Source organism: Equus caballus, chromosome 25, assembly GCF_041296265.1.
Source record: "Equus caballus isolate H_3958 breed thoroughbred chromosome 25, TB-T2T, whole genome shotgun sequence".
NCBI classification, from domain to species: domain Eukaryota; kingdom Metazoa; phylum Chordata; class Mammalia; order Perissodactyla; family Equidae; genus Equus; species Equus caballus.
In genome coordinates this window covers 47284191-47306927 of record NC_091708.1, presented here as the reverse complement: position 1 = coordinate 47306927, position 22737 = coordinate 47284191, and the positions used below count along the sequence as shown (strand labels likewise).

At 58.3% G+C, this 22737-nt stretch overlaps 2 protein-coding genes across 17 annotated transcripts; one reads left to right on the top strand and one right to left on the bottom strand.

Moving 5' to 3' along the window:
* The first annotated feature begins 7389 nt into the window (after positions 1–7389).
* ENTPD8 (ectonucleoside triphosphate diphosphohydrolase 8) lies at positions 7390–12385 on the top strand. Of its 15 annotated transcripts, none has more exons than XM_070250519.1 (11): positions 7415–7472; positions 8195–8310; positions 8632–8776; positions 8863–8980; positions 9572–9722; positions 9855–10008; positions 10110–10340; positions 10431–10694; positions 11006–11116; positions 11391–11525; positions 11612–12385. In XM_070250519.1, the coding sequence occupies exons 3-11, from the start codon at positions 8651–8653 to the stop codon at positions 11801–11803; spliced, it is 1482 nt and encodes a 493-aa protein (XP_070106620.1). In that variant the 5' UTR covers positions 7415–7472; positions 8195–8310; positions 8632–8650; the 3' UTR covers positions 11804–12385. The 15 variants fall into 15 exon arrangements, 14 of the variants coding, with proteins under 14 accessions (XP_070106615.1, XP_070106618.1, XP_070106628.1 ...); XM_070250516.1 differs by having other exon boundaries at positions 9855–10014; XM_070250514.1 differs by lacking the exon at positions 8195–8310 and having other exon boundaries at positions 7390–7472; positions 9855–10014.
* On the bottom strand, positions 12340–22696 carry NOXA1 (NADPH oxidase activator 1). 2 transcript variants are annotated; one of them, XM_023629501.2, is made up of 15 exons: positions 22165–22302; positions 20243–20312; positions 19986–20068; positions 18947–19055; positions 17558–17692; positions 17149–17256; positions 16073–16132; positions 15771–15814; positions 15052–15139; positions 13858–13897; positions 13614–13672; positions 13246–13400; positions 12842–12956; positions 12623–12737; positions 12340–12515 (listed from the first exon to the last, which is right to left on the bottom strand). In XM_023629501.2, the coding sequence occupies exons 2-15, from the start codon at positions 20246–20248 to the stop codon at positions 12433–12435; spliced, it is 1200 nt and encodes a 399-aa protein (XP_023485269.1). In that variant the 5' UTR covers positions 20249–20312; positions 22165–22302; the 3' UTR covers positions 12340–12432. The 2 variants fall into 2 exon arrangements, with proteins under 2 accessions (XP_023485269.1, XP_005606039.1); XM_005605982.4 differs by lacking the exon at positions 20243–20312 and having other exon boundaries at positions 22165–22696.
* Between the last annotated feature and the right edge of the window lie 41 nt (positions 22697–22737).

The following is a 22737-nucleotide window of genomic DNA, read 5'->3' as shown; positions in this document are numbered from 1 at the left end:
CTGTTACCTCCCTGGGCCCAGGAGCTTCTGGGCCTGCTGGTCTGAGGCCACTGCTGTGATGGCCACCTGCACACCCCCACCTGGACTGAGGGGGCTGGGGCTCCCCTGCCGGCGACACACTCCATGAGGGTTGGGGACAGGGCTCCCAGGGCTCCCATAGTGTCCAGGCGGAGGGATGGAGAAGAGCAGATCCTTGAGATGGCTGCATGGGGTGGGAGGAGTTGGTTCTGGGAAGGGGCCGAGCAGGGTGTGGAGGGGAGAACAGAGACACCCCCACCCCCTGCCGCCTCTGCCCCCACCCCCAGGCCCCTAGCAGAGGGCCACTCTGCCCCTCAGGCCATTCTATGCAGAGAGTAAGCAATGTGGCTACAGTGGGAGGCCAAGAAGTGACCAGCTGGCCACCCTTAGCCTCAGTCATCCCTGATGTGCCCAGTGCTGCCCTTCTCCGTGGCCAAGCTGCCACTGGGCACAGCCAGATGTGACCACCCTGGTGGCTGCCGGTCCAGTGGCCTGGGGACAGAGTGGCAGATGCCAACTGGGTGCAGCCAGGGCCACCAAGGGCTGGGGAGAGCAGGAGGCCACCAGCAGATAGTATGGGCAAAGGCCTGTGGTACCAGGGACCTGGAGGCCAGCACTCCTTCATGGGGTGGACGTGCCAGCCCCAGGAGCACACAACTCTGCAGCCTCCAGCTGCTTCTAGGGCGTCCAAGGTGGGGCTGGGGCTGGGGAGCAGAGACATTGGTACCAACATGAATAGATACACTTGTAGGGATTTCTGTTAGATACCAAATGCCTGTCTACATCGTTTCACTTATGAAGTCACTCATCACAAAGTCACACGTGACTGGGGTGTCCTCTGCTCTGTTTTGAGACATGATGCTTCTCCCTGCTCCTCAGGCCTGGAGCCCGCGTGATGCTGCCAGGTGAGCTTCTGTCTGTAGACAAGCCCTACAGGTCACAAGGACAGCACCGTCCAGTGTGGCACACCTGCCCACACATCGTGTGCTAGGAAGGTTCATTCACCTGTCGCCTGCACTCCTGACCCCAGGAGCAGCCAGGAGCCCTGTCATGCACCCCTGCCCCTCGCCGGTCTCTAATGGGGACCCTGCAGTCGCGGGTCTAGGGCTGCTGCAGCAAGTGTCCACCCTACACAGCCCTGAGGGTCGGCCATGGCGGGTCAGGGCAGGAGGCTCACGGGCTGGCGTCTGGTTTACAAGATTCCATCCCTCACCCATAACTACCAAGGAGAAGCGTGATAGAGGAAAAGACGTCAAACCTGGGAGTTACCCAGGAGCAAGCCCAGTACAAACGTGGAAGGTGGTGGCAGATGAGGAGGTCAGCTGGGCAGGGCAGGGGGCAGGGCCAGTGCAGGTCACCACAGCCACCCACCCACCTGCCCCAATTGGGATGCAGAAGCAGAAGCACAGCCAAGATAGTTGGGGAAGAAATATTTGCAACACATGTGAGGGAGAAAGATTAAGGTCCTTAATATATAAAGAGCTGTTGTATATTGATAAGAACGAGAAGAACTGATAGGGAAAGTGAGCAGAGACCTGAGGAGATGCTCAGAAGATGAAGTGGCCACCAGGTGATGGGGTCTTAACCCTGTTAGGAATCCAGTAGGAGCCAACACAAGGAGTGAGGTGTTACTTCTCGCCTGTTGGTTTGGCAAAAATTGTGAAGGACATTGGTGCCCTATGCTGGTGAACATGTGGGAGAAAGGTAGTGGGAACTGCTGTGGCCTTTTTGGAAAATAATCTGTCACTAGCTTTTAAAATGTAATCGATAAACTGGCACGCTCGTAGAGCCAGCACCTGCCTCTGGGGCCTTCTGTGAATATGGCTACTATCCTACTGTTCGTGCCATTAATTGGGGCGAGGCCAGATCATGTGGATGAGCATGAGCAGATCATCCCAAAGGCTGATCATTAAGAGAGAAGGATGGTCATGTAAGAGGCCCAAGTACACTGTTCAAAGTGATTCAACGTTGACGAAGCTGACACCGACGAAGCAAGTCCTGCACATGCACTGTGCGCATGTGCCTCCGTGGTCACCCACCCGCTGTGTGCTCATGCACACCCGTGATCACCCACCCCCTGTGTGCGCATGCACCCGACGTGATCACCCACCTGCTGTGGGCGCATGTGCCTCCGTGATCACCTGCCCAGAACAAAAATAGAGGGAACAAAGAAAAAAAAACCAAAATAATAAAATGCTGGACCTAAATTCGAACATATCAATAATTACACCAGATGTAAGTGATCGCTCTCATCACTTAGGAAATTCCAAAGATTTTAAGAGCTATGAGCCAGAAACAGATAAAGACAAAATGTGTGTATATATATATATATATATATATATATATATATATCTCACAATATCTCAATCTGTTTACAAGAAACTCACTTCAAATATGATATAGGTAGATTAAAAGTAAAAGGATGGGAGATGATATACATGCAAATACGAATCAAAAGAGGATAAAAGAGGCCATGCTAATATCACACAAAGTACACTTTGGAGCAAAGAGAATTACTGGCGATAAAGAGAACATTACATGTTGATAAAAGGGCCAGTTATTCAAGAAACTAACAGTTCTAAAGGTATGTACCTAACAACACAGCTTCAAAACATTTGAAGCATGGGAAAAAAAATGTTAAGCAAAAATTAGCAACTGAAAGTGGAAACAATATAAATGCACAATGCAGTTGGAGACGTCAGCACTTCTCTCTCACTAATACAACTGGTAGACAGAGAATCAGCAAGAATATGAAATAAATGAACAACACCATCAACCAACTGGATGTAGGGAGAATTATAGGATATTCCAATACCCAAGTGCATGTGGAAATTCACCAAGATAAAACACAACTTGATTCAAAAAAGTGAGGACCTTAACAAATTTAAAATAATCAAAAACATGATTATGTTTTCTGACTATAATGGAACTAGACTAGAAATCCATAAAAGGAAAACGTTGGGAAATCTCCAGTCACTTGGAAATTAAACAACACAATACTAAATCCATGGACCAAAGAGGAAGTCTAAAGGGAAATCTAAAATATTTTGAGCAGAATGAAATTAAAATATAGCCTATAAACAAATTGAGAGATGCAGCTAAAGTAGTGCTTAGAGGGAAATCTATAACACAAATACCTTAGAAAAGAAGAAAGGTCTCTGGGGTGGGCCCCATGGCTGAGTGGTTAAGTTCTCGTGCTCTGCTTTGGTGGCCTGGGGTTCAGCAGTTCAGATTCTGGGCACGGACCTACACACCACTCTTCAGGCCATGCTGTGGTGGCATCCCAAATAGAAGAACTAGAATGACCTACAACTAGGATATACAACTATGTACTGGGGCTTTGGGGAGAAAAATAAAGAGGAAGATTGGCAACGGATGTTAGCTCAGGGCCAACCTTCCTCACCAAAAAGCATTTCGAAAAAGAAAAGAAGAAAGGTCTCAAGTCAACCTAAGCTTCTACTTAAGAAATCAGAAAAGGAAGAGCAATATAAACCCAAATCAAGTAGAATAAAGGAAGTAAATGTAAGAGCAGAAACCTAAAGCAGGTAAAGACGAAAAAACAATCGGAAAAAACAGCGAAACAAAAAGCTGTTTCTTTGGAATGATCAATAAAATCGATAAGCCTCTAGAAACTGGCAAAAGAGCAGGCACAAATTACCAATATCAGGAATGAGAGGGGGCTGTCACTATAGACTTCACAAGGATAGCAAAGGAATGAATAACTGAATATCTATTCACACATTCAACAGCTTAGATGAAACAGACCAATTCCTCAAAAGCCACAAACTACCAAAACTCACTCAGCATGAAATAGATAGTTTGAATAGCCCTGTCACTACTAAAGAAATTGAATTTGTAGTTAAATATCTTCTGGAAAAGAAAGTCTACGATGGCTTCACTGGCAAGTTATACAAAACACTGAAAGAAGAAATAAACATTCTACAAATCCCTTCCAGAGAAGAAAAGGAAGCACAACTTCCCAACTCAGTTTACAAGTCCAGCATTACCCCAATACTGGAACCAGCCCTAAAAAGCAGCCTGTAAACCTTGTGAACACAGCTGCAAAAATCCTCCACAAATACAGTCATTCTCATTGTTTGAGGTAGTTATGCCCTAGAGAGTTGCTGCAAACACCTTTAGCAAACACTGAGCCCCGCTCCTGGGGAAACACGGGCTTAGGTTCCCGAAAGTTGCCGGACTTTGTCTGCAGTGTCAACAGTGGACAGTGTGAACAGTAAAAATAGAACCGCCAGTTATTTTACCAGCAAAATGGGTTTATTCTGGAATAGCAGAGGAACTGCCTTTTGGGACAAGCAAGCTATGGCAGAACCACAGGCAAGCCCAGCCAGCAGAGGGGAGGAATGTCACGCTACAGAGAAAAAGGAGGGAGTTGGGCGCAGGGGTGGGGAGGTGATGAGCAAAAGGCCCTTGGAGGAGAGCAGGAGTCTGGGGTTGCGACGGCTCCTCATGGGCTGAGCTGCGATGTTTTCCCATTGGCTGGGCCTGTTGCTGGGCCAGGAGAAAGTCGTCCCAAATCCATCTTTTTTCCTTTTTTTTTTTTAAGATTGGCACCAGGTGCTCAATCTCAGCTGAGAAAATGCACATTGGGGACTCACATTTTTTATTGCTCTGCACTTGTCCACAAATGACCCACAAAAACACTGCAAGAATTGATTTTGGAATTACAAAAAAATTTTGGTTAGCAGGCAAAATTGCTAACACAAAATCCACAAATAATGAGGACCAACTGCATTAGCAAATCAAATGAAATCCAAGTAATACATAACATAAGGCACCACAGTCAAGTGGAGTTTAATCCTGAGAATGTAAAGTGGTTCAGTATTGAAGAAAGCCAATCAATGTAAGCCACCCTATCGAGAGTCTGAAGAATACAAATCACACGAACATATTAATGGATGAAGAAAAAGTATTGACAAAATACAACATTCATTCATGATGGAAACTTCTCTGGCAAACTAGAATGGAAGTTCCTCAGCCTGATAAAGTCCTCTACCGAACACCCACAACTAACCCCACGCTCGATGGTGACCCACTGACGGCTTTTCCCTGGAGGCTGGAACAAGGCAAAGATGTCCACTCACCACTCCTGCTCGACACACAGCTGAAGCCTTAGCCAGTGCAAAGAGGCAAGGAAGAGTAATGAGAGGCGTGCACATTGGAGAGGAGGAAATGAGCTATCCCTGTTTACAGACATGATTGTCTGTGTCAAAAATTCCAAGGAATCTATACACAAACTCCTAGAACTAATAAGTGAGCTTAGCAGGGTGGCAGGACATAAGGTCAACACATAAAAAAATCATGTTTCTATTTACTGCTAATGAACAATTGAAAACTGAATTAAAAAAGAATACAATTTACACCAGCTCTCCCCAAAATGAAATACTTAGATATAAATCTAAGAAAACATATACTGGATCATTATTCTGAAAACTAGAAAATACCGATGAAAGAAAATTTTAAAAAGACTTAAATCCTAAATAAATGGAGAGAAGAGAAATTGTGCTCATGGAATGGAAGACTCAGAATTATAAAGACACCAATTTCTTCCCCAAATGATCCTTGACTTAACATAATGTCAATAAAAATTTCAGGAGAATTTTTTTGTGGACACGGAGGGGCTGACTATAGAGTTCAAGTGGCAGGGAAGAGGGACCGGAATAGCTCAAACAAGTCTGAAAAAGAAGAAGAAAGTTAGAGGACTCCTTGCACAACATGAAGACCTACTATGTGGTGGCCCCAATCACGACAGAACGGGGCCAAGAGAGACCCACAGGAGTGCGGCCATTTGCACACAAGAGCAAAGGACTTCATGGAGAAAGGATGGTCTTCTCAACAAACGGTGCTGGAGCGACCAGGCATCCATCTGTGGAGAAAGCGAGCCTGACGAGGCCACGCGTCTCATTCACAGAGGAACTCCGAATGGACTGCAGTCTAACGGTGCATCTGAGGCTGAGACGCTCAGCAGAAAGGAATCTTCACGACCTGGGGACAGGCGAAAAGTCCTTAGTAACAACATGCAAAGCACCATCCATAAAAGAACAAATTGATAAGTTGGGTTTCATAGGAATTTAAGAATTTGCTCTGTGGAATACACTAAGACCCTGAAAAGACGAGCTGCAGACTGGGAGAAAACATGTACAAACCCCTTAGCTGACAAAGACCTAGAGCAGAATGTATAAAGAAGTCTCTAAACAGGAAGAAATCAGACAATCCAATTAAAAAGTCGGCAAAATACGCGGCATTTCATCCGGGGATCTGTATTTGCACATGAACACGAGGGCGGGCCCTGCCTCACCAGCCATCAGTGCACATTAAAACCACAGTGAGGTCTCACTGCACCCACCAGATCGGCCAAAATGAGGACGTGTGACACATGCTGGGGGGATGCCGAGGAAGCAGATTTCTGGCCCTGGGAAACCTTTGGGCAGTTTCTAGTCAAGTGAAATGTGTCTTGATTGACCACACAGCCCGGCAGTCAGTCTCCTGGGGGAGGAATAAGTGTGGGTCCGACGAGGACTTGTGCATGGATGTCCACAGCAGCTCCACACGGTCGGACGTAGAAACTCCCCAGATGCCTTTGACGGGCAAGGGGCTCTGCAAACTGCGGCCTGTCCACCCGTCCGTGAAGCTGGACCGATGCGGCTGCAGAGGAGAGGTGGCTGGAGCCCACAACAGCCCTGAGCCCCAGGCCTCAAGCGGAAGAAGCCAACTCAGTCCATCTCTGTGACCTTCTCCCAAAGACACTTGTGGCAGGAGAGCCGACGGGTGGGGCTGGGGCGGGTGTGACCACAAGGGACACAGGACGGAGTGCTGGGTGATTCTGACTGCGGTGGTGGTCACATGAATCCACACAAGTGCACCAAAAAGGAGCAGTTTTACCACATGCTTAAAAACAACCAAACACGGCAGCACTAAGAGGCCGAACCTTGGCCTCCTCCCTGGACCGCAGGCTGGTCCGGCTCCAGCCTTTGCTCTGAAGGAGCCCTTGGCCTCTGGTTCTTTCCGGTCACCTGACTCCGACCAACCAGCCCTCAGCTGAGCCCTGGCACCCAATCTTCCCGCTGAGGGAGGGCAGGGTCAGAGGGTAAAGTCAGCAGCCTCCAAGGAGGGGCGGGGCCAACCTGGGCAGGTCACTGGGGTGACTCTGGGCAGCTGGTGGAGGGGACGACCCTGGGCAGTGGGGAGAAGACCCTGGGTGGGGGCCTGAGCTCAACCCCACTGAGCCTCAGTTGGCGGGTCTGCGAGCCAGGGGAAGGCAGCACTGCCTGCAGCGTACCCCACTCCAGGCTCCTTACCTGCCTTGCGCGGACCCAGGTCCGGGTGGGCGGTGACCAGCTAAGGGAGGGGAGTCTGGGGAGGCGGGGCAGCACCTGGCAGTGCCTGAGGGACAGCAGTCCAGCTGACTCTGCTCAGCCCGCTGTCCACCAGCCCAGGTGAGGGGGCTGTCCTGGTCTGAGGGGGGTGGTCCTGGTCTGAGGGAGTGGTCCTGGTCTGAGGGGGTGTTCTGACTGTGGGGGCATTTGCCCATCCTCTTTGCCCACCCACCTGGGGCTCAAGCTGGGGGTCTCAGGTTGCCATATTCCCTGGAGGTGGCATGTGAGGTGGGGTCCTGGTTCCCTGGCCCCTCCTGGCACCTGGTTGTCTCTGGGAGGTACCTGTGGCCTGGGTTCTGATTGGGGACACAGGCGGGGTCCCATCTGGGCCTGGCCAGGTCACCTGTGCTCTCTGAGCCTTGGTCTTCCCTCCTTAAAATGGGAGTATAACCCACACAGCCTGTCCCCGTGTGGCCAGGAGCCCTAGGACAGACACGGCATGGTCCCTGTGTCTCACCCCGTGTGGATGAAGTATGTTAGGAATGTTGGCGTTCTGGCGGGACGTGCAATATGACACAAAATCACATGAGTCTCACGGTCCGGAGACCTCAGAGAGCTGCTCCCTTTGGGCAGTGGCGCCGGCTGGCCTGGGGCTCCTGATGACCCTGTGTGCACTGCCCAATGCGGGGACATCTGGGGCCACAGCCACTGAGCTGGGCACCTCCGCCCTGTGCAGCCTGCTTTCCAGGGTCAGCCACGGTCACCTGCTGAGGGACCATCTGGGGCCAACTAAAAAGTTTCAAAATCAGATTAGAGAAACCTGAGGTTAGGTTTTCAAATAGAAACCAGGCGTCTTTGTTCTGAATGCTTGGCATTGAGGTCCTTCAGCGGAGAAATCGTGCTTCCCGGGACCCAGCTGATCTCATTGCCAGGTCCCACACGGGGCCGCCTGGAAACAGTAAGTTGTCCAGGTGGCCACCTGCCCCCACCTGGTTCAGGCCTGACCACAGGCCTCCCTGGGGGGCGCTGCAAATAGGAGGCAGGTGGAGTCTGGGGGGTGTGGAGAGCAGGGCTGCCCAGGGAACAGGGTAGCTCCACTGGTCTTGAAGGGGCATTAGAAAGGGCTCTCCTGGACGCTGTCAGTGTGTGGCCTGGTCTCTGGACCTGCCCGCTGACCCAGAGGTGGGCCACCTGGGCCTCAGGGAGGACAGAGTGGCTCTCCAGGGCAGCAGCGTCTGCAGCCAGAGGTCTCGTGCCCACTGCTGTCCACCCCCCGCAGGTGCCCACCTTGCCCCACCATGGGGCTGACTCGGAGGGAGCAGGTCCTCAGGGCCCTGCTGGGGGCTGCGGCAGCCTCAGGCCTCACCACACTCATTCTCATCCTGGTGGAGGCCACCAACGTGCTCCTGCCCGCAGACATCAAGGTGTGCCCCAGGCCCGAGTGGGGCAGGCTGGGCTGGCTGAGCGGTGCACCAACCCTACATCCTCCTGACCCTGGTGTCACCCCCAGTTCGGGATCGTGTTCGACGCCGGGTCCTCCCACACGTCCCTCTTTGTGTATCAGTGGCCAGCAGACAAGGAGAATGACACAGGCGTGGTTAGCCAGGCCCTGGCCTGCCAGGTGAAAGGTCAGTGGGCAGTTCCATCAATGGTGGGCGTATGCTGGGAGCTGCCGACCACTGGCTAGGACTCCCAGGTGGGTGCAGGTTTGGGAACCAGCGCAGGCTGAGCCCTCAGCAAATCAGTAAATCAGTCTAAAGGAAAGGGGCCCATGGAGACAGAGCTGGTCCCCGGGGTGCTGGGCCAGAGCCTGCATTTGCCCCCAGGGCCTGGGAGATGCCCCCGCCTGGGGCTGCAGAGACCATGCCTGCCTCCTCCAGCTCCTAGGGGCTCCAGGAGCTCCTGGGCTTGTGGTCACGTCACTGCAGCCTCTCCCACCTCTTCCCTGTCTATCTTAATTCTCCCTCTCCTCTCTCCTATAAAGCCACTAGTCACTGGATTTAGGGCCCACCTGAGGAATCCAGGATGCTCTCATTTTAAGATCCTTGACTTAATCACATTTGCAAAGACCCTTTTTCCAAATAAGGTCCCTTTCTCAGGTTCCGGGTGTCAGGATGTGGGCATGTCTTTTGTGGGGCCCCCATTCAGCTCACCACAGGTCCTTTCAGCACTACCAGCCTTCAGGGCCTGGAGCCTCATCCTAGGGTGTTATGTTTCAGGGCCTGGAATCTCCTCCTATACCTCTGACCCTGCACAGGCTGGCGAGAGCCTGAAGGGCTGCCTGGAGGAGGCACTGGCACTGATCCCAAAGGCCCAGCATCAGGAAACGCCCATGTTCCTGGGGGCCACGGCTGGCATGAGGCTGCTCAGGTGAGCTGGGCTGGTGTGGGGCCTGCACGTGGCCGTGAGGAGCAGCCGTGAGAGCTGTGGTCTCAACACCTGGGGCAGGGTGGAGTGGGTGCGGGCGTCTAGCCAGCTTCAGCCCTGGTCATCTCTGCCCAGCCAGAAGAACAGCTCTCAGGCGAGAGACATCTTTGCGGCAGTCACCCAGTTCCTGAGCCAGTCTCCCGTGGACTTTAGGGGTGCTGAGCTCCTGGCTGGGCAGGATGAAGGTGCCTTAGGTTGGATCACCATCAATTACGTCCTGGGCATGCTGGTACAGGTGCCACGGGCAGCCCCAGGGCAGGGGCTGGATGACCAGGGGCTGTGGGTCACTGTGGCTGGTCCTGGGACTCAGTGCCTCTTGTCTGTGGTCAGTACTCCTTCTCTGGAGAATGGATCCGGCCTCCAGAAGGGATGCTGGTGGGTGCCCTGGACATGGGTGGGGCCTCCACCCAGATCACCTTCGTGCCTGGAGGCCCCATACTGGACGGGAACACACAGACCACGCTCCGGCTCTACGGCCTCGACCACAGCGTCTACACCCACAGCTACCTCTGCTTCGGGCGTGACCAGATGCTGAACAGGCTCCTGGCTGGGCTGGTGCAGGTTGGCTCACCCACAGAGGAGGCAGTGGTGCAACGGGGTGGCCCCATGGCCCTGGGCAGGTGCTCAGGCCACCTCCTGTCCTCCCTGCAGAGCAGCCCGGCCCCCCTGGTCCGCCACCCGTGCTATCATAGCGGCTACCAGGGCACGCTGTCCCTGGCCTCGCTGTATGCATCACCCTGTGTCCACACCACAGCCCCCCTGAACCTCACCCGGAACCTCACTGTGGAGGGGACAGGGAACCCCAGGGCCTGCGTCTCGGCCATCCGTGATCTCTTTGACTTCCTGAGCTGCGAGGGCCGAGCAGACTGTGCCTTCAACGGGGTCTACCAGCCCCCCGTGCGGGGCCAGTTCTACGTGAGCACTCCACACTGCCCCCCCTCAGGCTCCCAGCTTCCTTCTGGAGCCCCCGAAGCCTGGCCCCAGATGGGCCCAGGGCAGGTGGGCCCAGGGTGAACCCTGGACAGGTGGGACAGGGTCCCAGGACAGGTGGGCCCAGGGTGAGCCCAGGGTGGGTGGGCCCAGGGTGAGCCTGAGGCAGGGGGACAGGGGGCTCTGGGACCCCATGTGTTGGGGGTTGGGGAGCTAACCTGGTTTGTGCTGGAGCCTCCTCCAGCCCCACAACAGTCCCAGTGCAGACCCATCCGTCTCCCCTCCCTGCCCCCCAGGCCTTCTCCAACTTCTACTATACCCTCCACTTCCTGAACCTCACCTCCAGGCAGCCGCTGGCCACCGTCAACACCAGTGTCTGGGAGTTCTGCCAGAGGCCCTGGAAGCTGGTGGGTGGGTCCCAGGGCTGCCTGCCCCAACCCAGGCTCCCCGGCCTCCCCAGTCTGCAGCTGTTGAGGTGCAGACTTCACTGAGCAGGGAATTGGTGGGACCCCATCCGGGCAGTGTGGCCAACAGGGTTTAGGGGGAGCCATGGGAAGGGAGGACAGCCCCTTGGCCGTCCCCCTCCAGGCAGGAGTCCCAGGGTCACACCCCCAGGTGGGAGCAGCCTCTGGTGGGTGGGAGGTGAGGCCTCACCTGGATCCTTGCATCCCGGGCCCTCAGGTGGAGGCGAGCTCACCCGGGCAGGACCGCTGGCTGCGTGACTATTGCGCCTCGGGGCTGTACATCCTCACGCTCCTACTTGAGGGCTACAGGTTCAGTGAGGACACCTGGCCCAACATCGAATTCCGCAAGCAGGTGACTGCCTCCCAGGGACCCAGCCATCAGCCCCTGGGGAAGGGTGGCTCTGGGGCAGCAGCCCTGATAGCCAGTGTGTCCCACAGGCCGGTGGCACTGACATCGGCTGGACATTGGGCTACATGCTGAACCTGACCAACATGATCCCGGCTGAGGCACCTGCCCAGTGGCGGGCGGAGAGCTACAGCATCTGGGTGGCTGGAGTCGTCTTCACGGTGCTGACTCTCGTGGCCATTCTCGGAGCTGCTGCAGTCCAGCTTTTCTGGCCCCAGGACTAAGCTGGGCTGCCACCTGATGCTGGAAGGCAGAGACCCAGCTCCCATAGCTCAGCGGGGCTGCCCCAGCCTGGATGCCTGAGCTGGCTTGAGCCTTCCTGAGCCCCTGACCCCTGTGGGGCCTCCCAGGGGCTTGTCCTGTGGGCTCTGGGCTCAGGATTGCTCTGGCTATGGAAACTGCACCATGGTCCCCCATCCGGTACCCCTGGGTCCCCCTCTCCACCATGCTTCCCAGGCCAGCGGGTGCCTTTCTGCACCAGTGCTAAGCCACCAGGACCTCTGTGGCATTCCAGGGCCGTGTGACTGCAAAGTCAGTGGGACGTGGGGCTGGGTCGAGCCAGAGGGTGAGGAGTGACCACTGCAGCAAGAAGGGGCCTGGCTTCCTGGGAGGGGCTGGCGGTTGGGCCCCAGGGTCTCTAGGAGCTGGCAGAGCCTCGGGACGAGGCTGGGGGAGGGACCCAGCCTGAGGGACAGTGTCCATGCTCTTCTCCTGGAGCAGCCCCACCCCACACTCTTGGAATCGGAATGCGGACCACACCTTAGAGGGGGCAGATTGCTTTTATTAAAACCTTCTTTGCTGTTGGACTTCTTAGGGTGATCTTGCCAGGCTGGGGGCGAGGGGCTCCTCACAGTCAGCAGCCAGCCTGGACCACAAAGCACTTGGGGAAGATGCCAACGCGGCTGTCACAGTGGCCCTCCAGCCACTCCTGGTCCACTGCAAGGGGGCGTCAGGGCTCCTCAGGGCACCACACGGAGTCTCGCGGATCCTCATGCCCCAGGCCGCCCAGCGGGGTGACAGGAGAGGGTCGATACTGGCCCTACCTTCACACAGGACATCCACGGTGTCCCCCGGCTGGAGGTCCAGGTCCTCAGGCCCCTGGGCACGGTAGCTGTGCTGGGCCACCACCTGGTAGAGGACAGGCCGGCCGCCCACTCCCTGCGGCAGAGGGCAGGGCTGCATGGCCAGCCGGACACCGGAGAAGGGCCTGGGGCCTCCCCGGCGATGGCTGCCTAACCCACCCACACTCTCCGGAGGCTCACCCGGCACTGGATCCGCAGCCCCCCAGGGCCACCAGCCACGTCCCGCCAGGCCCTCTGCAGCACCTCCTCCCCGCAGAGGGGAACCCAGTGGCCGTCATCACTGGGGTCTCGGTAACTGCAAAGAGACCCCTCGGAGTGGGCAGCAGGGACTGCCACCCTATGCAGGGGCAGAGGCTGCGGGGACGGCGCCGACCTCTGAACTCTGCAGCCTCTGATGCCCCCAGCCCCTCTTTCAGCTGCTACCTTGGGACTCCCACCCTGGGCTGGAGCTGAGAGGGACCAGCTCAGAGCCCCCACCCTCCTGCCCAAGGCAGAGCTCCCCGCTGCCCCTCACTTGACCCCTGGCTCAGAGCGCCCCCCTGCCAGCCCTGCTCAGTGGCAGCAGGGGTGGCTTTCCAGCCCACCTGAGCTGCCCTTGCTGAGCCTGGTGAGGGAGGGCCCGGCTCAGCAGGGCCCGCAGGCTGGACACGTCTGCACCTCTCGGGGCCTTCAGGGCCAGGGTGAAGGCGCACTGCACCGTGATGGTCACCAAGGCCTCGGGGTCCTCGGCAGCCATGCCCTGGGGCCAGGTGGGGAGGTGGCAGTTGGTCTCTGAAGCCCCAGGTCTCCATGCCCAGGGCCTGACCAGGGTGGGCTTCCGGCGGGGTGGGGGGCAGGGACTGAGAGGGTGGAGGGAGCCGGGGCTGAGGGCCTGGAAGGCTTCATCAGCTGGGTCCCTGGGGCCCTCACGTCCCTGGGGAGTGTGAGTGACGAGAGGACCAGTGCTTCTCACCCCAGCACCTGCGGGATCCTCAGAGGGGCCGGGGCTCGACCCGCCAGCTGCCAGCAGCCCTGAGAAGCGGCACAAAGCAGGGACTCAGGGGACCATACCCCCCAAAGTGGGCATTTTGGACTAGAGGAGCTGTGGGGTAGCTAGCCTGATGCCGCCAGCTTCCTCCTTGGGGACAAAGAGACTGTTCCCAGGGCTCTCTCCACAGAGCGCCCCCACCCACCACCTGTGCTCAGGACACCCTTACCTGGAGGAACCTGTTTGCCAGCTTGCTCCACGTGGGGCCTCTGCAAGGAAAGCCACAGGCTGGGGGTGCTGCTGGGCCTGGGGTGGGGGCAGCTTTCCTGGCCTGGGGCTTGTCAGGGGTGGTGCCTGGATGCTGTCCCAGCAGAGCCAGTGGTGAGGGGCGTGGCCTGTGAGCCAGGCAGGAAGCCACAAGTCCACAATTCAGGGCATGAACCAGGCCCCCACAGGCCTGGAGGCTACAGACTGGCTGCCTGGCACCAGCAGGGACAGACCTGTTGTCCCCAGGCCACCACGAGGCGGCAGCTCCAGCTGGGTGCTCCCGGGGACCCCAGGAGGCTGAGGACTGAGGCCAGGGACTAGCTGGACTTCACCCCCGTGTTGGGCACTAACTGGTGGGCATACTGGAGGGGCCCACGGTCCAGGCCACTCTGGCCAACTCAGATCCAAGGAAGGTTTGAGAGTTCGACTGAGTTTGTAAATGATACTTTTAGCCTTCATCAGAGTCCCCAGCTGGTTAAAGCATTTAGGAAGCTTGCCTGTTAGATCAGGAGGTCAAGTGTGTAAGAAGCCAATATATGAACTTAGTAAGTGCAGCTTGGACGGCCTGTGGGAATTAACTAAGCACAGGTGTAACGGGATGGGCTGCTTTTAAGGGTGCTGATCTCTGCCACTCAGGCTAATTGAGCATCGGTGGAAGCGAAAGTGAGGGTAGCCATCTATCTTTTCATCATGTCCCTCGATAAACTGAATGTTAAATTTAACCACCCTCTCTGTGCGTGGGAGGCTCCCGACACTGGCTGTGGGCAGTGGTCAGCCGCACCCTCCCACCACACCCGCCCGGGAGAAGCCTACGTCCTTCCTTCCTCAGCCTCGCCCCAGCACGCGGGGCATCGGGGGCAGTCCCGTGTCCAGGAAGGAAGGCTGAGGTGACGGTCACCCTGACTGAGGGGTGGGAGCCCCAAGGCCAGGATGTGCGGGCTACAGGCCCGGCCCCTCCAGACCCCAAGGAGGGGTGAGGACCGCCAGGCCCATCTATGCACTGCTGAACATCAGCACGTCCCTGACCCCTGGCAGGCGCCACCGCCACCTGCCCTACCCTGAGACCCTCACAGGCTGGTCCCCACACTCAGCCTGGGCAGAGGGTCCTCCCAGTCCTGCGGCCCCTGCTCGGCCTGCCCGGCCCCAGCTCACTCACCCACTTGTCGCAGGGGATCATCTCTGCATCGGGGGGCATCCTGGGGCCATGGGGGGTGCCAGCTCTGCAGGGGCCTGTCTCGCCAGCCCTGAGGGAGGAGCGGCCCTTGTTCTCAGGGCTCACTCTCCCCTGACACAGCCTGGCCAGGCCTCCTTCCCTGGGCTGAGAGCCTCTGTGAAAGGCGGGCCTGAGCGTGGAGACGGGGGCAGTGTGGGGCAGGGCCTGGGGCTTGGCGCTTGCTCTGCGTCCCCACATCCTTGCAACCTTGAGCACCCGCCATCGGAACGGCCCCATCTGTGAAGCCTGGGTCTGGTGGTGCCCAAGGGGCTGCTCGTGTCAGCCTGCAGCCCAGCCTGAGCCCCTCCCCAGTGCCCCCGCTTTGACCCTCAGTGCTGCCCAGAGTCACGGCGACTTCAGTCTCAGCCTCCCTCTGAGGCTTGCACGGTGGTTCTAGCGGAGGTGGGCAGGGGGCTCTTCCCCCAGGAGCACCCGCTGAGCACAGCCCGAGCCCCTGGACAGATGGGGAGTGGGAGAGAGGGAGGGGCTGGACGCCCATTCCTCGGCCCTGGGGCTCCAGCCAGTTTTGATCTGGAAGGGGGACGTGATGGTTCTGGGCCCCGGCCAGGAGTGACCGTGCTGGGTGTGTGCAGGGGTTCTGGCCTCAGGGGCTGGAACGCAGGCCCCCCAGCAGGGCTTCCACTCGACAGGCCCCTGCCTACCGTGGGGCAGTCCCAGGTCTGGTTTCACCAGCTGTATCCTGAACCTGTGGGCACAGAGTGACGTCCTCACTCAGGACTCAGAGGCCCACAGTGAGTGCCAGGCAGGCATGACTCCTCATTTCACAGACCCCCAAACAGACAGCACAGCCACCCTCAGCTCAAATGAGAGGGGCATTGGGGAACCCCCGGGAGGATCAGGGCACCCGTGGCATTCTCCTTCCTGGACAATGGAGGGTCTGGAGCCCTCTGACCCTCAACACGCCAGAGAATGAGGAGCCTGGGCTGGAAGGCCGCCCACCCACCTGGGGCCGCTGGCGCCAGACGCCCTTGTGCTGGTCCTCAGGGATGCTGGAGGTGACCACCTGGTGAGGGACAGCAGCAAGACAGTCAGGTCATGGGGTGCCCGGCCGCACCCCCAGGGACCTGCGCTGTCCACTCCCTGTACCCCATCTCCTGTCTGCTGGATGGGGGCTGCCCACACCTGGCCCAAGGCTGCCGGACCACTGCAGGGGGCTGGGAGGTGCGAAGAGCAAGACTGATAAACAAAGCAGCTGTGCTGATAATTTTAACTTAGTTTTAGTACAACTTTTAAGGTATTTTTGTTTCTTGGAAACAGTCTGCTGTGACAAGCGGACTGTAAATTGATGGGTTTGTGCAGCTCAGAGCCCCTCCTCCACTGAGCCCACCCACCACACACCAGCAAACATTTGCAAAGATGTGCTGTTGGCAGCGCGTGCCCTCACCAGTGGCTGCACACGGCCACACACAGCACACTGGCCCTCAGGTGACCCCAGGCACCACCAGCTCGAGACCAAAGTGAACTCCCTTTGTGCACACAGGGAGTCATTTCCCCGCGTCCCGCCACGGCCCCGGGGCTGGCTGCTCCTGTGATTTTGGTGTTGCTGCCTGGTCCTGACCCAGGGTGGGCATGATGTGGCCTTGCCCCCCTGCCCCCGCCCGGGATCTCGTTTCTGAGGCAGAGATGCAGGGAGACACAGAGACATGTGGCAACAGTGAGGCCAGGGATCGTGGCTGAGGTGGGGCAGGGGCAGCACCCCCGGGCTCACTGTCCAGAAGGCACGAGCCCGCCCTCTGCAGCCACCTTCCATTGGGTTCTGCCCCAGAGCTGTGAGCCCCACTGGAAACACTGCCCCAACCCGGGAGCCCAGGCATGTCCGCAGTTTGAGGGCAGCCTTGTGCCCACTCTCCACCCACCAAGGCTTTTATAACCACATGGACCAGACCCCATGTGCCCCTGGGAACGCAGCTCAAGACACCCTGCAAGCTCAGCACGAGCCTGGCCACCTGCTCTGGCCTGCCTGGCACTGCTGGCCCCTGAGCCCTTGCACCCGAGAAACGAGAACCTGCCTCTATTTACCTTGGCCTTGCCCAAGAAATCCACAGGCTCCAGGTGCTCCAGGTGCCGCCTTTGGGGCCGGAAGACCTCGCCCCTGGGGACTCGCCGGGGCTGCAATGGGGCCTGTTTCTGGAGGGAGACAGGCCAATGCAGACCTGAGCCTCTGACTGGGCCTGTGGCTGCAGGAGCCCCTGAGCTTGGGGCAGCTTGGGGCAGCTTGGGGCCCCTCACCCACTTCCCATAGGCCATGGGAAGCCCAGGCCCAGCCCCCACACCTTGGCACAGGGCCACCTCCTTCCACAAGTTTCTTCATCTCATCTAATTGGTCTTGGAGGGGCTGTTCAGACGTGAGCCCCAAACTGCAGGCAGTGGGCCCCAAAGCCCACCTGAGCCAGCTCAGGAGCCCAGGGGGCGGCCGAGCTCTTCTCACCTGCACTTGGCCCAGGGCAGTGTCCAGGCTGTTGCGGGCCCCTTCTGGCCCCTTGGAGATGGCTTCCTCTAGGCTGTGTGTGGCCTCGGCCCAGAGCCCCAGCCCACACTGTGCTGCAGCCACATTGAACAGCACCTGGCAGCGAGGTGGGAGGTGACAGCAGGGGCCAGGGCCTGGGCCCGGGCCCACTCCTGGATCAGCCCCACTGACCCCAACCATAAGCCGGCCAGCCCTGGCCCCACCCCTGGCCCCGCCCTGACCCAGCGCCCCGCTCCCCAGCGCCAGCAGCAGAGGGCTCAGTGCTGCCCTCTCCACACCCCCAGTTGGAGTGACTCATCGCTCTGGGTCTTTTCTGCTCTGGGTCACCCCATTCTGCGTCTGGCCCGACCCCGTCATGGCCCCCTCTTCCCTGTGCTGTCCTGTCCACTGCAACCCCAAGAGTCCAGGCTGTGTCTCAGGAACCCTTTTCTCAGCTGGTCCCCTCCCAGAGGTGAAAGGACGCTCAGAGGGACACACTGGATTGAGTTAAGGCCGTCGCTAGGCGGGATGTGCTTGGGCAGAAGCAAAGTCGCCTGCTGCTCCTGGGAGCCGACCCTCCCAGTGACCCCTCGCTGCTGTGGGGATGGCAAGTGCTCGCCCATCCTGGCCTCATGCCGACGGGAGAAACCAACTGGCCCCTTCCCACAGCCCTTTGTCCCCACAGGCTGCGTGTGGGTGACAGTGTGCTCCTGGAGCCAGGTGGCTGCCCTCTGGCGATCCTGCTACAGGTCCTGGTGGGGTCGTGGGGGGGCCAGCTCCCCAGGCCCTGCCCTGCACTGTTCAGTGCCCTGGGCTGGGGGACACAGGTGGGCTGTGCCTCAGCACCTGGCGGGACTTTCCCACAACTTGTTTACTGTCACACAGGCTGTTCCCAGGAGCTGGAAGGCAGTGTGTTTCCGGGAGCGCTCCTCCCTCAGCGCCAACCTGACCCAGGCGGGGCCCAGGAACAGGGCCAAGCAGGGCCAAGGTGGGGATGCCCCGCCCGCCCCTACCAGGGGCCCATGGCCAAGCTGTGTTCCCTCCTGACCCCCTCACCTTTCCCCACTCCGCTGACTCTCCGACCCACCTCTGCTTCTCCTGGGTGGAAGCGCGCCTGGGGGCCCCCCCGCCCCCTGCAGCCCCAAGCCTCCTCGGGGCAGAGGAGTGGCTAGCAGGGACTGCGGGCACTTCTGGCCAGGGGGACCATCTCAGTCAATGTGGCCCCGCCTGTGGCAGTGACAAGACAGAGGGGCCCAGAGCACGGGGCCTTAAGCCCACCTGGCCCTCTGCCCATGGACAGCACCCCTGGAGGCCCCAGCCAGCCCCAGCTCTTGGTGGCCAGCTCCCTGCACGAGCCCAGTGCACCCTCACCTCCCAGGCCTGCAGCTGGAACCGCAGGCCCAGCTGTGTGTAGTCGATGGTGGCATTACCCCTCAGCTGTGCCAGGGCCAGCCGGAAGTCGGACAGGGCCTCCTGGAACCTGTGGGAGGCAGGGGGTTGGGGGTGGGGCCTCAGTGGCCACAGGGAAAGGGGCTGAGCCCTGCCCCAGCTGTCCCCCGCCTTGGCTCCTGGGACCCTGCTAGGGGCAGTGGAGGTCACCCAGGTCTCAGCACACAGTGGGCACTCAAGTCCCGATGAACGGGTCAAGGGTCAATATGCGATGTGGCTGTGCAGGGCAGGGGGACGTCTCAGGTGTGAGGTGATGCCCAGCTCTGGTCCAGCTCTGACTTCTGGCATGTCACTCCCCTGCCCAGGGCCCCTGTCTGCACCCCGGACCCTCCTCCACACCCTGGCTGTGCAGGGTGCCCTGGGCATTTCCCTCCTGCTCCTCAGGCTCCCACCCCACAGGCCTTCCCCTGCAGAGTCCCCTTGGAAACTCCCCAGCCCCTACCAGAATGCCCCAGGCAGGCCCCTGGGTTGACAAGAGGAGGAGGTGGCCCCCAGAGCTGGCCTGCCCTGTCCAGGACTTTCTGTGGGGCTTGTCTTGGGGGTCAGGTGGGGGGCAGAGGCCAGGCCTGTCCTGCAGCCCGATTCCTTCTCTGGGAAGGGCCACGGTGCAGAGAGCCTGGGTGCGCAGTGAGGACCCCAACCCCCTCTGTGTCCTGGGACACACCACTCCTCTAGCCCTGCCCTCAGTTCCTGCCCCTGCAGCATGGGCATAATCACATCATCCCTGCTACAGCAAAGGAAGGGACACCCACAGCACAGAGCAAGGGTCACCGCGGGGCTCTCTCCCCCGTCCCACTCCAGCATGACCACAGCGTCCTACCCCAGGCTCCCCTGGAGCCATTGAGGAGGGGGTCGGCGAGAGGAGGCGACCCGTGGGGAGAGAGGAGGAGGGAGGAGAACAGGAATGGACTTTGCGGAGACAAAGCGCCATCAGAGAAGGAACACGGACCTCCGCGCTCACCTCTCCAGCTGGAAGTTGGCCACTCCTCGCTGGAAGAAGCCTACAGCCATGCAGGCGTCCTTGGTCACCGCTTGGTCAAATGCCTAGGTACAAGAATGCTCATGGAATGCTAAGGTCTGTAACACCATCACCCCCGTGTCACACAGTTCAGGCAGAAGACCAGAGTTGGGGCCCAGGGATTCTATCAGCCCTGTGACAGCTGCCTGCAGGTGAAGCCTCCTGCAGCAGCCCAGGGCTTCCACCCCCATGCCGGGCACCTGCATTGCTGTTCACGTCCCTCCACTGCCAGCGAAGCCAGCCTTAGCTCCAGAGGTGCCTTGTGACGGGCTAGAGCACAGCAAGGTGGTGTCACAAACCAATTTGTTTACCCAGAGAACAAAGAGAAACGATAGAAGGAAACACTCCAGCACATTAATAATAGTTATCTCTGGGGAATGAAGTTATGCAAGATTTTTGTCTTTTTTAAATCCTATTTTTGGTAGTTCATACAAAATGACACACTTCTTATCTATCAAAATCAAAAGGAACAAGAACACAAAAGTCTTAGTAGGTGTGTCAAGCACAGCTCTTCCTTAAACAGACTCAGAAATCACTTTGCCTGTTCCTGACGCGGACAGCAGTCATCAGCTAAACACAGGCAATAGGAGAAGGATCGTGGTCTTTCTCTTATGGTCTGGCTGAGCTGGGGGCTTGTTGTCGAAGTGAGTTTGACCAAGGGTGAAGGCACGCACAGGGGCACTGACGTGTGGAGACCACTCCGTGAAAACCATTTGTTTGCCACCTCGCCATGCGGAGCAGTCAAATCAAAGCTTACATCAGGTTCCTACCAGGAGACTGCATCCCAGCCACACCCCTGCTCACCCTGTCCGCTCCTCAGAGACAACGAGTTTGATTAACTATAGCTGATCCACCTGCTTTGTAGAATCCCCATATTTCCAACAAACATGACCCGCTGTTGTTACTTAATTTTAGTGACTTTAGACAGTCCTCCTCTTCCTGTTAGGGTAGAAAAAAATTTAACACTCAGACTGCTCGGCCTGCAACCTTTGTTCCCTCTCTAGTTAAATCACAGTTTATGAGTAGGTGATGACTGAGTTGGCCTAAGACCTGTGACTTCCTGCTGAACCACCTTAGCGTCCAGTGATTGGAAACCCTTTCTTGCCTAACATTTTAAAACTGAAATTGTTACTGAGAATTGTAGATTCATACACAGAAGCAAGAAGCGACAGAGACGATCCTTGTACACTTTGCCCAGTTTCTCCCAATGGTGAAGTTTTGCAAGACATTGACACTGATACTCTCCGTAACATCCCGTCCTCTTTTCTTTTCACCTATGCAATTTTCCAGAGAGCTGTCATTGACCATTTGAACAACTGTGGGAACCTGGTTCTTTCAGCTGCGAGGATCGGGGAGCAGAATGATGGGCAGGGTGCTGCCAGCTTTCTGCCACGCACTGTGGAATGTGTATCACTGTGATGGACACGAAGCATTTAAAGGCAGAGTGGCCCTGCACTGCCCCCTGGGCAGGAGCAGGTGTGTGCGTGCCCGTGTGCACCCCAAGCTCTTGGTTCTGTTTTGGGGAGCAGGCTGGGAGACAGGTAAGCACCAAGATCTGGGCTTTTGGCACCAGTAAGACAGATCTTGTCCCCTCCTCATCACCACAGGTGTTTGCTGAAGCCCCTGCTCCAAACCCTACACCTTGGGGGGCAAGGAAGCCCCTCCCCAGTGCATCCTGCCTAGAGCCAGTTTCCAGGTGTGTTAGCACCTGATCCAGTGTTCACTGACCTTCCCCTGGGCTGTAGAGTCTGGCACGTGGTCATCACATAGTGGAGGCTGTGAGGGAGCCCTGCGCCCCCATCCTGGTCCTGACTCAGCTCAGGGTGGGGTGCCCCCACTACACAGCTCCCACCTGCCTTAGGTGTTCACTGAGGCGGAACACTAGGGAGACATCCCCAGGTGACCATCAGGAGGAAGAGCAGGGGATCCCCCTAGGTCACCATGGAGAGGTAGGTGGGTGGGGGACTCTGGACTCACCCCTGAAGCTGGGTCTTTATCACACTGCTCAAGGGCCAGGCTCACGGTAAGTAAGGACCCCAGGGCCAGAGATCAGCCCCTCTCGCCCCGCCCCCTGGTCCCTCTGCGACCAGTCCCGGCCGCCAGTGTCAGGCCCCTGGCTCACCCGCAGCGCGGCCTCTGGGTCCCCGGCCAGCAGGTGCACGCAGCCCACGTTGAAGCACATCCTGGCAGGCGGCTCTGGGATTCCCGAGAAGAGCCGCAGGGCGCAGCTCCAGTCCCCGCGCGCCACGGCCTGCGCGCCCTGGTGCCAGTCGCGCACCTGGTCCCCAAGCGAGGGCATGGCAGCGAGGACACGGCCGGCTACAGCGGAGGTCGGCGCTTCCGGGCCGGGGCGCGGTCGGCGGGGTGGGGTCCCGTGAGGGAGACCTCCCGTGGGAGGACCGGGCCGAGGACCTCGGAGCAGGGGCTGGGGGGCCCTCCGAACCGGGCAGCGGGCTGGGGCTGGTGGGGGATGCCCTCCGAGCTGGGCGGGGGTTTGGGGTGGGGGTGGGAGGGTGCCCTCAGAGCCGGGCAGAGGGCTGGGGCGGAGAGGGCACCGTACACTGGGCGCGGGAGTGTCGGTGGGTTCCAGGTGCGCCGCACCTCCTGCCGAGCCCCGCGCCAAGGGGCGGAGCGGCCCCGCCCCTCCCGGCCTGACCACGCCCCCCCAGGCCGGCCCCGCCCCCGACCTATCCAC